The sequence below is a fragment of the Sinocyclocheilus rhinocerous genome, unplaced genomic scaffold, assembly GCF_001515625.1.
Source record: "Sinocyclocheilus rhinocerous isolate Xijiao unplaced genomic scaffold, SAMN03320098_v1.1 scaffold968, whole genome shotgun sequence".
Lineage (NCBI taxonomy): Eukaryota > Metazoa > Chordata > Actinopteri > Cypriniformes > Cyprinidae > Sinocyclocheilus > Sinocyclocheilus rhinocerous.
This window is the reverse complement of record NW_015662082.1, coordinates 41835-56425: the sequence shown is the minus strand read 5'-3', so window position 1 is coordinate 56425 and position 14591 is coordinate 41835. Positions and strand designations below refer to the sequence as shown.

The 14591-nt window shown below is 37.4% G+C and overlaps 1 protein-coding gene across 4 annotated transcripts in view; it reads left to right on the top strand.

Moving 5' to 3' along the window:
* LOC107727446 (probable global transcription activator SNF2L2) overlaps positions 1-14591 on the top strand; it is a 50260-nt gene that overhangs the window by 7586 nt on the left and 28083 nt on the right. For all 4 annotated transcript variants that reach the window (XM_016537318.1, XM_016537321.1, XM_016537322.1 and 1 more), the window contains 17 exons: positions 1289-1415; positions 3438-3611; positions 4638-4811; positions 5301-5471; positions 5685-5735; positions 5877-6007; positions 6611-6668; positions 6911-7011; positions 9626-9773; positions 10289-10452; positions 11083-11149; positions 11720-11830; positions 12393-12635; positions 12742-12855; positions 13152-13259; positions 13349-13435; positions 14316-14362. In XM_016537318.1, coding sequence (XP_016392804.1) covers positions 1289-1415; positions 3438-3611; positions 4638-4811; positions 5301-5471; positions 5685-5735; positions 5877-6007; positions 6611-6668; positions 6911-7011; positions 9626-9773; positions 10289-10452; positions 11083-11149; positions 11720-11830; positions 12393-12635; positions 12742-12855; positions 13152-13259; positions 13349-13435; positions 14316-14362 — 2076 coding nt within the window. The remainder of the gene's footprint in view (positions 1-1288; positions 1416-3437; positions 3612-4637; positions 4812-5300; positions 5472-5684; positions 5736-5876; positions 6008-6610; positions 6669-6910; positions 7012-9625; positions 9774-10288; positions 10453-11082; positions 11150-11719; positions 11831-12392; positions 12636-12741; positions 12856-13151; positions 13260-13348; positions 13436-14315; positions 14363-14591) is intronic.

The following is a 14591-nucleotide window of genomic DNA, read 5'->3' as shown; positions in this document are numbered from 1 at the left end:
TTTTTTTTCGGGATCTACTGGGACAGTGATAAAGATCTACAAGTCGATCGCGATCGACGGGTTGGCGACCACTGCTTAAACTAATAACAAAACATACTTACAGTCGATGATTCAGAAGAGCCAGATTGTCATAGCAAAGTCGGAATTGACCCTTTTTTTTTTATTTTTTTTTTAGAAATAGCCTTGTGCACAGCCAGCCGTGTACTCTTCTAGGTTCAAAAAACTGTCGTCCATAAAATGACGTAGATATGTGGGGGCCTGTTAGAACGAGCCGTTTTAGGTAGGCGTGGTTGACTCTTAACTTTTATAAAGAATATCTCTTTGGATTTGAGACTTTAGTCTTTGCAACTTTACAGATCTTCTTTATGCACCAAAAGCTTGTAACACTCCAAAGAGAAAGGAAAACTTGAAATTGCATCATATGACCCCTTTAACACTCCAATTAAAAGACAGTGTGTTTATACATTATACAAGATGTCTTCCAAATGTGGATGCATACCAAGGGAATCTAACCCGAAAATGAACTGCTTATATTTACTTTGTTGGAATATTTTGCCTTTAGCTTTGTAGCTGAAATGCAAATGTAATACATTCTCAGTTATTAACTTTACTATTCAAGCACTGTTTCTTGGCAGAGGTGATGGAAAAAAAAAACTTATTGTGATACTCAAGATGTACAGTATATTGCAAACTGTGGTTCAGAACAACATTAAATTGTGTGAGATCAGACCATCTTAGGGGAGGTGAGACATTAAAATTTGGGTATGTATTCAAACAAAACAACCTACCTTCCATTGCTCTTCTGTCTGTAAAATATCAGCAGAACTATTGTTGTTGTTTGGGGGGTGGGGGTGGGGGGGATTGTGAGCTGTAATGAATGTTAGAGGAGGGTGAGGAACCCTCTGAGGTTTCTGAAAGTTCCTCAGAACTTGGTTGATTGCACTGGCTTGCACTGTCTGAAACAACAGAAATGTGTTGATTGTTTGATGTACCCTGAAGTCACCAAGACATACATTTTTACAGTCTGTACTATCTACTTTTTACCAAGTGAAAGGTTCAGATCTTGCAGGTGATTTATAGAGAACTCTAAAGTTACTAGAAATTGTTATTGCCTAAAAAGTTTACATTGCGAGACATCTCTATTCAACAATAATCTGGTGATCTGTGCTTGATTGACAGTTTTTGCTTTAACTTTTTAAAACTTTCTTTCTTCTTAAAAACAAACATAAGAAAACAAACAGATTGTGATAGGATTCAGTACACCTGTCTTTCTCATTTGTGTTCAAAGTCTTCAGGCCAGGATTGCTCACAGAATTCAGGAGCTGGAGAATCTGCCAGGGTCACTGCCACCTGATCTGCGGACTAAAGCTACTGTGGAGCTGAAGGCCTTAAGACTGCTTAACTTCCAGCGGCAGGTGGGATTATGACATTTTTGTATTTTCTATTTATGAAAAAAGTGAGTACACCTCTTTAGTGATGATGATGTTTTATAATTTCTGTATTAAAATTTTAATTAAAAATAATTGTTGAAAATAAATCTTTATTAAGTAATATTTATTTAGATTGAACTTTAATCTTCTCCACTGCTTATTAATGTCATGTGTTGCAACTCTTAATGATATTTATGAAATAATATTTCATGTAATTTGTTAAAAAATGTTTTACCTTTAAAAAATATATTTTAAAACTTATTTGAATTGTTTAAACAATTTTGTTTTCAAGAAAATATGTTATTAATTTTTACTGATGATTACACCACATGACATTTTTAGATTAACTGAATTAGAACTTTCCTTGAAAATGCTATAAAAGTGTTTAAAACTATTGACACTTTTATGCATCATTAAAACAAAAAATAAATTACTAATAAATGTCAATTATAATAATAATGATAATGTTAAGTGCTCAAATCATTTTCACTTTTACTGGTGCACATAATTTATACAATTTTTATAAAAGCATATTTCCAGTCATTTATTCCAGTCATAAATTGAGAGACACTTCTAATGAAAATCACTCATTGCCATTGCTTTACAATAATTTAAATCATTTTCAATGAGCCAAGTAAAAATTGCACATGCATATTTTTGATTTGAGGGTTCAATTAAGCTTTGTCCTATTAACATAATGTGGATTGTGATGGTGTCCAAAGTTGCTATGAATGTTTAATTCACGCCAGGTTCACACATACTCCGTTTGCAGTGCGTATGGAACCCATGTGCGGTTCGTATGCGGTGCAGAAGCAGCACATTGTGCTTTCACACAGGCGTTTGCAGTCCGCTACTGATCCACGGCTGTTTACCACAAACACAGCATTTATCCATTATTTTGAAATCCAACGTTTATCCAAATCCAAACGTTGTTGCTGAAAATGCTTTATCAGCTTTGTGATTGTCTTTTTACACAGTGCAGTTATACGATCTTTGAACGTATTCACATTTACGCAATATTTATAAGCGACGCATTATTCAATGCGTTTTACTTCTAGATTTATATATTAAGTTACTCAAGCAAATGACAAAACATTTAAACTACTTTTCTTACATTATCACAAACATTCTAAATTAAAACGTACCACTGATAGAAACAGTCAGCTCTCTTGCCTTTTCTTTTGTATTTAAGTCTTTATTACAAGCAATCTGCGATTCATAAAGAACTTTGTTTTCCTACCTCCAGGAGTGCCATCTATTATTACCTTGGTTCTATCTAAAAGTGCTCTTTTCTTTGCTTTAAATCTAGCCAAAAAGCCATATGTGACCCTGGACCACAAAACCAGTCATAAGGGTCAATTTTTTGAAATTGTGATTTATACATCACCTGAAAGCTGAATAAATAAGCTTTATATTGATGTATGGTTTGTTAGAATAGGACAATATTTGGCCGAGATACAACTATTTGAATATCTGTAATCTGAGGGTGCAAAAAAAAATCAATATACTGAGAAAATCGCCTTTAAAGTTGTCCAAATGAAGTTCTTAGCAATGCATATTACTAATCAAAAATAAAATTTTGATATATTTACGGTAGGACATTTACAAAATATCTTCATGGAACATGATCTTTACTTAATATCCTAATGATTTTTGGCATAAAAGGAAAATCTATAATTTTGACCCATACAATGTTTTTTTGGCTATTGCTAAAAATATACTCAAGCCACTTAAGACTGGTTTTGTGGTCCAGGGTCACATATGTGTTGACTGTGATACACAGTACACTGTACTGTGGAACGCACCATTAGAGGGAGCCCTTGTTGTATTCATAGCATACGGTCTCCTCACAATTCACAGCCTTGTTCTGCTGTATTTAGCAACAGTTATGAACAAAATATATGTGAAATGCATCAGAATATGATTATCATTTGATGAAGCTCATTAGCTTAATGGAACATAGTAATTTGCTACAGATGACTATGATTGATTTTTTTTCTCATTCAGCTGAGGCTAGATGTTGTAGCCTGCATGCGCCGAGACACAACTCTAGAGACGGCCCTGAACTCCAAAGCCTACAAGCGCAGCAAGAGACAGACGCTGCGAGAGGCACGCATGACAGAGAAACTAGAGAAGCAGCAGAAGATCGAGCAGGAAAGGAAGCGCAGACAGAAACACCAGGTGATCAATGAATGTATCAGTTTAATTTAATTTAATTTGTATCTATTTTTATTTTATATAACTCAATGGACTGAACAAACTCACTATACTGACAAAAATACTAGACAAGCTCCCACAGCAAAAATGCTCATATACACAATTCATGTGCTGTTATATTGACTAACTGATGAAGATGCTTTTTAGAGGGGTCATATTATAAGGAATCAAATGTCCCTGGCCTGCACAGTCACAGTGATTTAAACATCAGAACAAGTATGGAGACTAAAAGCATAGAAAAGTGCTCTTCCTGACTGTGTAATACCTAATGCTCTGCCTGACCTTCTGAGAGTTCCTGGCATTAGAAACCAGTGGCTGAAGTTTCTTTAAGATGTCTATGTATTTCAGTCTGACAGTTTGTGCAGCACATTTGATTGTTTTATGAACCTATCGCATGTAAAGGCAGTGTTTGCTAAGAGGATGTTTTTCTAATATGGCGCAGGTCTGAGCACAGAATGTTTTTCATTTAATATGCGAAGGGGGCATTTGCATAAAGTCTAAAAGCAGCAAGCAGTTTTATTCTTAGCGTCAGAGAGAGTTTGGAAATGAACAACTAAATTATGATTAGAAACCTTGACTAGCATGTACACTGGTGCTCTACAAAAGAATACTTTTGTAATATTAATAAATGCTGTTTTTTTTTTACTTTTCATCCATCAAAGGATTCTGAAAAACAAATGTATCAACTGCTGAAGCGCTGATAATAAGAAATGTTTCTAGAGAAACAAATCAGCATTTTAGTATAATTTCTGAAGGATCATGTTACACTGAAGACTGGAGTTATGGCTGCTGAACATACAGCTTTGCCACCACAGTTCTTTTAAATTGTAATATTTTTTCACAATATTATCTATTTTTTTTATTAAATACTGTAAATACAGCCTTGGTTAGCATAAGAGACTTTGTTTAAAAAAATTTAATCTTCTTGCTGACCCCAAACTCTGGACTATGCTCTTTGATTCATTCTGTGTTTTCTGTTTCTTGTTGTAGGAGTATCTCAACAGCATTCTGCAGCATGCTAAAGATTTCAAGGAATATCACAGGTCCATCTCTGGAAAAATCCAAAAGCTGTCTAAAGCCATCGCCACATGGCACACCAACACAGAGAGAGAGCAGAAGAAGGAGACGGAAAGAATCGAGAAAGAGAGGATGAGGAGACTGATGGTAAGATGCACTGTTTCCAGCATCATATATAAAACTTTGTTTTATTGTCTTTACTGACTTCATTCAAAAATGTGCATACAGCACACATCGTACTGTCCAGTTCTTGAACAAATCACTCAGTTGGTGACAAATCACTCAATTTCCTTCTCTTGATCATTAATTCATTCTTTTTAATTAATTATTTTAAAGATTTAATTAACGGATTGGTGAATCATTCTGAATCAATCCCAGAGTCATTAGACTGAATCATGACTTACTCACATGTGTCAGATCTGACTCAAACCGTGAACCAGTATGGTGTACTTTTTGAATGAAATGTTAAAAAAGTTTAATTAAAAAAAAAAATTTTTATTAAAAAAATAAAAATCTATATATATTTACTGACAAAAATTATACATATGGAGGAGACAAAAACAGAATCCTTTTAAAGCTCTTAGAGAAGAGATGTTCCTTAAAGATTCTCACAGGCTCTCCATCTGTTTTCCCTAGGCTGAGGATGAAGAAGGTTACAGGAAGCTAATTGATCAAAAGAAGGACAAGCGCCTGGCCTACCTTCTTCAACAGACAGATGAATACGTGGCCAACCTGACTGAGCTTGTCTATGAGCACAGGGCTGCTCAGGCTGCCAAGGAGAAGAAGAGGAAGAGAAAGAAGAAGAAGGTGTGAGGCGATATGACTATGCAAAAGAAACCATAAAATCACTCATGCTCAAGTTTGATAGTAAACTATAAGTTTACTTTAGACATGCTTCATTTGGTTCAGTTGCTTACAGTTTATCCCACTGTGGTTTGCATAAATCTCAAGTTCAATCAGTGAAGTCTACAATCATCGAACACTCAATGCTTATTTCTTTCTTTCATGTTTAACCTTTAGAAGGAAACTGGGGATGCTGAAGGAATGGGAGCCATCGGGCCTGATGGAGAGGTAAGTAAATTGCTATGAAAATGAGAGCAGAAATGTAAATAACCGACCAATGTGTGTCCTTCTGGTAAACTCACTCTGTCAAACCTAATCTAACACAGCCTGTCACAGAAAGCTTGCGTTTATGTTTACTTATTCGAGCAGCTCATAGATGAGAACAGTCAGATGAGTGAGCTGCCAGTCAAAGTCATTCAGACAGAGACGGGGAAAGTGCTACAGGGGACAGATGCCCCCAAGTCCAGTCAGTTAGAGGCCTGGCTCGAGATGAACCCTGGGTAAGCTGTCCTTACATTGCATCCTCTGTGTGTCTGGTAATTGAAAACATTTCTTGTATATCACTCGTAAGTGAGCTGTGAAGCTGCGGTGAGCCATGTGTTTACAGCAGTGAGTGATGAAGAAATTGATGGATGAACTGAAATGCACTGAAGGAAAGAGATGCACTAAAATTTTGGTCACTGAAAAAAGGTGCTATTCTACTACTCACCAAATAAAAAAAATACAGGCCAGGGACATAAAATATAATTTGAGTTGAAATTACTGCACCTGTATATCATCATAAAGCTTCTGCTAAGAAAAGAAATATCAAATTACATACTACAAAACTGTCAACCTAACAAAAACACTGTTTAGCAAAAACATATTCACTACATTAATATTAACTGTAAATATTTTTTTTTTTTATAATATTAAAATCTGCTTGAAATGAAAATGACCTATTCGACAGAGACTACAGCTTTGTGCAAGCATCCTTTTTAGCATATTTTAATTTAACTGTAGGGGAAAAAGCTTTGATAACAAGCACCTTTTTAGGCTTATGTTGTCAATAAATCTTTCTATGGCTTCGAGTGTTTACTAGTGCATTATGCCCTTTAAAACAGATATGAAGTTGCTCCACGGTCAGACAGTGAAGAGAGTGGCTCGGAATTTGAAGAGGAGGTGAGTGTCCTCTTATTTCTACTCATTAAGCATTGACAGCTCCTTGGTGTGGAGTGAGTCATACATAAGTACACAAACTCACACACATTATTATCCTTTTCTCTGCATCCATAAAGCATCTCCCATAAGCCTTTCAGCATCTGCCTTAATAACTCCTTTCTGTTTTAGCGTATGATCCTATATTGTGTAAGTCGAGCAATCACTGCATTAAATGAGCATAATTCTCTAATACTCCCTTTTAGGATGATGAAGAGGTGGTCTCCAGAGCTGAATCGGAAGAAAAGAAAGTCATCGATCCCAACAGTGATGAAGTATCTGAAACAGCAGCCAAGCACATCATAGAGTATGTTGCCTGTTCTCACTTCAAAGCAAAAAATGCCCTGTTGAGCTGGAGTGCAGGAAAAGTAAGACAGCATGATTTGGGTGTTGATAGCTGTTTTGTGTTCTTCTTCTTTTCTTACTTCTGTCAGCATCTGCCTCTGCTGGAGGTTGCACTTTGCTGGACAATATATATTATGTACAGTGGGGTTCAAAAGACCACTTGTGAAAATCCTTCTATTTTGCAATTTTCCAATTTTATAAATTTTTATTTTCATTGCAAATTCTTATTATCAGTTGAACAATTTGAAAGAAACATGGAAATTCAGTATATATTTAAGTATTTGCTATGTCCCTCTTTTACTTTAATGACAGCAGCAGGCTGATGTTTCTCTGGTCATGATTTGAGATGATTCAAAGCAGGTTTATTATAGTTAACTAAAACTAAAACCAAAACCATTAAAAAACAGTTTTCGTTTCTTGAAATAAAATAAATTAATAAAACAAAAAAACGAATAATGACACACCAAAATTACTAAAACTTTAACTAAAATTAACATTAAATAAAATAAAAATCTAATTCAAAATTCTAACAAAAACTTACATATAATGTATGTATTTTTAAGTTGACACAATTAATCTCAAATTTGAATAAGCTGAAGCTTTCTTCTAAATACCCTCAATGGGCACTTCATTAGCTACACATTCACTCTTAGACCGTGAAGTGATTGTGGGGGCCAGATGGGGTTACAATGTCTCGGGAGCTGCTGATCTCCTGGGACTTTCACACATAACAGTCTCTAGAGTTTCTAGAGAGTGGTGTGAAAACTAAAAAGCACCCAGTGAGTGGGCAGTTCTGTGGGTGAAAAATTCCTTGTCAATGAGAGAGGTCGGAGGAGAATGGGCAGACTGGTTCAAGCTGTCAGGAAGATGAAGGAACAGAAATAGCCAAACATTACAACAGTGCTGTGCAGGAGAGAATGTCTGAATGCACAACACGTTCAGCCTTGAACTGAATAGGCTATAGCAACAGAACAGCACATCAGGTTTCACAACATAAATCCATAGATCCCTTCTGCCTTGTGTCAGTGGATCAGGCTGATGGAAATGTCTTCTTACAAACAGCTTCGTTTGAATGGCACAGCCTACTTGCGTATTGCTGCCAGTTAGCACAGCCTCTGATCTCATAGTCTGCATGAATTTTCTGCTTTGTTTTGGTGTTTTCTGTAGAACCACAAGGCATGTGTCATTTCACACTGGCTCAATGAACACGTCCACCAATTTTCAACAAAGGAGAGCCCCATTGATGGAGTTGTAGATCGTGTCAACACTGACAGTAATATTTATGGATTGTTTCCAGAACCTGTTGAAACAATTCCGTCCTACTCATTTACATTAATGAATTCAGCAGACACTGGAAATCCAATGTTAAATTGCATTCTATGCATTTTATCAGTATGTGTTGTTCCCTGAGCATTGAACCCATGACCTTGCATTCATAGCACCATGCCGACCAGTGGATTTACAGTGGCCAGAGACTTTACATGTGTATTGTATATTTCTAAAGTGCTGTGCATCCAGTTTTAATGTATTTATTTTACATATTAGACCAGTGTTTCCCAACCTTTTAAGCACTCACATGGGCCGTGAGCGACTGAGCGGAGCACACACACAGATATAGCGGGATAATAAGCAGAGCGTCACACCACGTGAAAGTGAATCCTGAGCGGTGAACTAATTTTCGGCAGCCGGAATTTCGGTGCATCTCTAATTATTGGCGACATCAGAAATGGATATTATATAATAGATGCTTTTTTGAACATTTTAGCAATTTAAAAATATAAAAAAAAATATTTTTTACACGGCACCCCTGCTCTCGACTGGGGTGCCGCGGCACCCCGGTTGGGAAACACTGTATTAGACAGACAAAACATTTTAGTGAAATGTGCGGTTTTACCGTACTTGTTGCAAGTATAATAGACAATAATAATAATAATTTTCATAAAAACAGAATAAAATTGAGTTACATGACAGGAAATACACTTTTTATGGCTGGTACATTTTCGCAATTCAGCTGCCATTGGCCGGTGTGGTAATACAGTATGTTAAAGCAATAGTACACCCACAAATTAATACTGTCATCATTTACTCACTCTCATGTCGTTTTTCACTCATTAGATTTCCATTCATCTTCAGAACACAAATTATGTTTTTAATATTCTTTAATCATTTTTGTTGATCCCTTTAAAGTCCATGCAACCAAAACTTTTTTATGCTTCAAATAGGTATGTAAAAGAAATCCATATAAATCAAGCGGTTTAATCCAGGTGTAGAGACATGATTGCTATACGTGAACATTTATTTTAGGCGTTTATTCATATATAATCATTGGTCAATGCACATACATAGAGCACATCAAATATGGTAAACGTACTTGCTTTTTTGATGCGTGAATATTTTTGTTGCTTGAACTTCTAATGGATGGGCATCAATTATGAGAGAATATTAAACATATCTTCAGTTTTTTGAAGATGAACAAAAGTCTTTTGGGTTTAGAACAACATGAGGGTGAGTAAATGATGACAGACTTTTCATTTTTGGGTGAACTGTCCCTTTTAATTTTGGACCCTGTGTTGCAGGTCTGCTAAACAGGATGTGGATGATGAGTACAGTGTTCAGGCGGGACAGACCAGCTCCCAGTCTTACTATGGAGTGGCCCACACGGTCATAGAGAGGGTGGATAAACAGTCCACCCTACTGATCAATGGGACCCTCAAACATTACCAGGTAAAGCAAATGTTAAACCAGACTCTGAATAGACACATCCAAAGATACATTATACTCAGAATCCATCTTCTCTGAAGAGAGCTGTGCAGGTTTAAATTATATTTCAAGGGATTATACTCTAGAAATGGAAGAGGCTTTTGGAAAGAAATCACACAGATGGGAAATATCAAAGATTGAGTGGTTTGTATTGAATCTGTTATCCCCTTTGGGCAATAATGGATTTCAAAATGAGAAAACAGGCCTCTTATCTTCTAATTTTCTTTTCTTCCCCACCTGATTGCTTAGGTGTTTTAAAGAAAACTTCAGGGAGACTGTTTATCCTTTGAAAGAACTAAGTGAGCACTAGGGATTCATGGTTTGATTCCACTCGGCGGCTGTGAAACACCAATTGGGTCTTTTGTCCCATGTTGTTCAATGAACAGTTGTAGAATCTGTGTGTCATGCGTCTACTCGATTGTTTGTTCCTGATGATTGTATATGATTTTCCACTGTATAATGCAAGTCTTTTTGTTCAGGTCCAGGGTCTGGAATGGATGGTGTCTTTGTACAACAACAACCTGAATGGTATTCTGGCCGATGAGATGGGACTGGGGAAGACCATTCAGACTATTGCACTTATCACTTATCTGATGGAACACAAGAGGCTCAACGGGCCGTACCTCATCATCGTACCGCTCTCGTAAGTCCAGCAAACAAGCTGTGAATAATGTGATAAGAGGTGTAATGAGCTGAGCTGCCTAAGAGGATTTGCGACGTAAGGGCTTCATTAAGTAGCTAAACACTGTTACACACAGTTCAGTTGACCTCTAATGACTGAAAATGCCATATTGATTCATGATAGTGATTCGTGATGTTGCGTTTTAGAGGGGACATATGACAGCACTATAGGTCACTAAACAGTCGTCATATTGATCATGCATGGTTGGTTGGTTGGAGATTGAATTAAATGGATTCTCTGATGGTAGAACATCTTGTTACATTATTTGTGTATTTGGAGTTATCTTATTTTCTTACTAGCATGCATTTAGGCTGCTTTAGCACTGATGTCACAGAGACAGAGATGTCACAAGCCACGGTGAAAATGGCCGTCAGCACTGTTTTAGCTTAAGTTATTGTGATTGATTTGTGCAAGTGCCAGAAATGTCCTCAAACCGCCTCACCTCACATCCATCATTAACTCTGCTCCACGATCACACCATCACATATCATTTAGAGATATGACCTTATTTTAGTGGTAAAACGTTTATTCCATATCAGTGGCTTCTGGTATAAAAATGACAGTATTGATTTTCGTTCCTCTTTTTTACAGGACTTTGTCCAACTGGGTTAATGAGCTGGACAAGTGGGCACCAAGTATTGTGAAAATTGCCTACAAGGTAGCCATTGATTTTTATGATCACTATGTTTTGTGGGGAAGTCGTGGGCTAATGGTTAGAGAGTCGGACTCGTAACCCAAAGGTTGCGGGTTCGAGTCTCGTACCGGCAGGGATTGTAGGTGGGGGGAGTGAATGTACAGCGCTCTCTGCCACCTTCAATACCGCGACTGAGGTGCCCTTGAGCAAGGCACCGAACCCCCAACTGCTCCCCGGGCGCCGCAGCAAAAATGGCTGCCCACTGCTCCGGGTGTGTGTTCACGGTGTGTGTGTGTTCACTGCTGTGTGTGTGCACTTTGGATGCCCTGGAGCAAGGCCCCCACCCCCCAACTGCTCCCCGGGCGCCGCAGCAAAAAATGGCTGCCCACTGCTCCGGGTGTGTGTTCACGGTGTGTGTGTGTTCACTGCTGTGTGTTCACTGCTGTGGGATAAATAAACTAATTCCGAGTATGGGTCACCATACTTGGCCACATGTCACGTCACTTTAATGTGGACAATATAATTTTACGATGTAATAAAGCATAAAAGTAATAAAATCAGAGGTAATAACAATTTTGTTTTAATTTGTCTAAGGGCACACCATCAATGCGGAGGTCTTTGGTGCCGCAGCTTCGCAGTGGGAAGTTTAATGTCCTTATAACCACCTACGAGTACATCATCAAAGACAAGCACATTCTCGCCAAGGTAAAAGACACACACTTACTTTTATGAATTTTCAGACGCTTTTATCTAAAGTAACTTACAGTTCATTCTAAATATAAACTTATGTTAAAAAATGTGGGGTTGCTAAGGTATTTTAATGTTGTTGATAAAAGTCTTTTATGCTCACCAAGGCTGCATTTATTTGATCAGAAACACAGTAAAAATATCAATATTGTGAAATGTTCTATTTCTGTTTTCTATTGTAATATTTTTTTTTTTTCCTGTGATGGCAAAGCTGAATTTTCAGCAGCCATTACTCCAGTCTTCAGTGTCATGAAAACATTCTAATATGCTGATTAGCTGCTAGATTTCTTGTGTTGAAAGCCGTTGTGTTTTCTGCATAATATTTTAGTGGAGTCCGTGATGCTTTTTTCAGGATCCTTTGATGATTAGAAAGTTTAAAGGAACAGCATTTATTTATGAATTCATTCATTCCCTGGGACTTAAGCCCATGACCTTGGAGTTTTTTGTGCCAATGCAAAGCACATTTGTAGAAAAATCAACTCCTTTATGCTCTAATTGTTGATTGCTTCGTAATTCCCAGATTCGCTGGAAGTATATGATTGTGGATGAGGGCCACCGCATGAAGAACCATCACTGCAAACTCACACAGGTGTTGAACACCCACTACGTCGCTCCTAGGAGGCTGTTACTCACTGGAACCCCTCTGCAGAACAAATTGCCCGAGCTCTGGGCCCTGCTCAACTTCCTGTTGCCCACCATCTTCAAAAGCTGCAGCACCTTTGAGCAGTGGTTCAATGCTCCATTTGCAATGACAGGAGAGAGGGTAGATTATTATATTTCACCCTTGTAGATTTACCTGGCTATTTTACACATTACACTGTAGCTTAATGAGGTTTCTCTCTGTTACGGATTGCATTGATGTTTGTTAGGTGGATCTTAATGAAGAGGAGACCATCCTTATCATTCGTCGTTTGCATAAGGTGTTACGTCCCTTCCTTTTACGCAGACTGAAGAAAGAGGTGGAGTCTCAGTTACCTGAGAAGGTAAGTAGCCACTCTGTCACTTTCTTAAAACTGTTTTTATTAGCCTTTGTTGATGATAGGGAAAACTAGATACACATTGCAGAGAGGATATACTATATAGTCACTATGCCTTGTCAAAGCAGCTGTAAATGGTTTAATATATGAAAGGAAGATTCAGTGTGCAATTCAGTGCAATTTTAATTTGATTCCACTGTGTCAGTGGGAGATTTTTTAACTTTAATCTTAAATTTCATAATGAGGGCTAAACAGTAAGGATTTTTTTCTGATGGTAGTTATAATCTTTACTGCTCTCACAGGTGGAGTATGTCATCAAATGTGACATGTCAGCCATCCAGAAGGTTCTGTACAGGCACATGCAGGGCAAAGGCATCCTGCTCACTGATGGCTCGGAGAAAGACAAGAAGGTATAAAGAGAGGCTGTTAACTCACTTTTACACTGCTGTGCGGATTAGAGCAGAGCTTCAGTAATTTTTACCTTGATGTGTTTCCACAGGGTAAAGGAGGAGCCAAGACCTTAATGAACACCATAATGCAGCTGAAGAAGATCTGTAACCATCCCTACATGTTCCAGCACATTGAGGTATCGCAACAGTGTCTCAGTACACTGAAATGCACATCAGGGCATTTCTAATACATGAGTTAAAATGTACGACACTAAGGCTACGTCCACATTAATCCGGATAAATTTACAAATGTTTTTTTCCTCAATCTTTTTTTGGCCTCAATCGTCCACACTGAGTTTTGTCCAGCAAAAACTTGTTCAGATATAATAAGGTTGTGTCGGCATTGATGTGCCACTTACATAGGGTTGCTAAAGATAAATGGTACTTTCTACAATATTCATATTCCTGCAAAGATGATAGAATATTTACTAGCAAGAATGACAATTTTGTGTAAAACCTGGACGCACCAGTGAGTGGTGGGATATTTAGTAATAAAATGGTTGTGTCAGGAGAATAGTGTGAGAACTTCTATGTCTGGTCTCTTGGTATCATCTCAGTGGGCTTTTATGACATTTTCTGAATTTGCAGCAATGCGATTTAAGCGTTTTCAGACGTGTCAGTGAGGATGAGCAACTTTTGGAAAATGCTCAAAAACACTAGTGTGGACAGAGAGCCCTTCGAAATGAAAACGCTGTTGTCAGATATATCTGGATTTATGTGGACGTGGCCATAAAGGTTCACCCAAAAATGAAAGTTCTGTCATTATACATCTGTATGTTTCTGCGGAACACAAAAGAAGATATTTTAAAGCGTCCAAAAAACATTGGACCTCACTGATTTTATTTGTATGGATAATTTTTTGTATGTGTCTTTAAGACCTAAAACTACTCCATAGCTATGGAGTTGGTCCTTAAAACATTTGTCAACAATCAAAATAAAGCAATTAACAGTACCATGGTCTATTTCTACTTGTATGGCATCAGATGTACTGAACGTGTCTATTTTGTGTCTATTCAGGAATCTTTTGCTGAGCACTTGGGATATCCAAATGGCATTATCAGCGGGTGAGTTCTAGGGGTGGGAATCGCAGGGTAACTCACGATACGATACAAATCACGATACATGGCTCACGATTAGGGATATGCCTAATATCATACCTAATATCGGATATGCCGGTATCAAATTCTCATGTTGCGATTAATTGCTTATGCTTTTATCACGGTATACGGTATTATCACGATATTGAAATTTAGTTTTAAAAAAGTGCTGTCATAATACAGTATAACAGGTTTA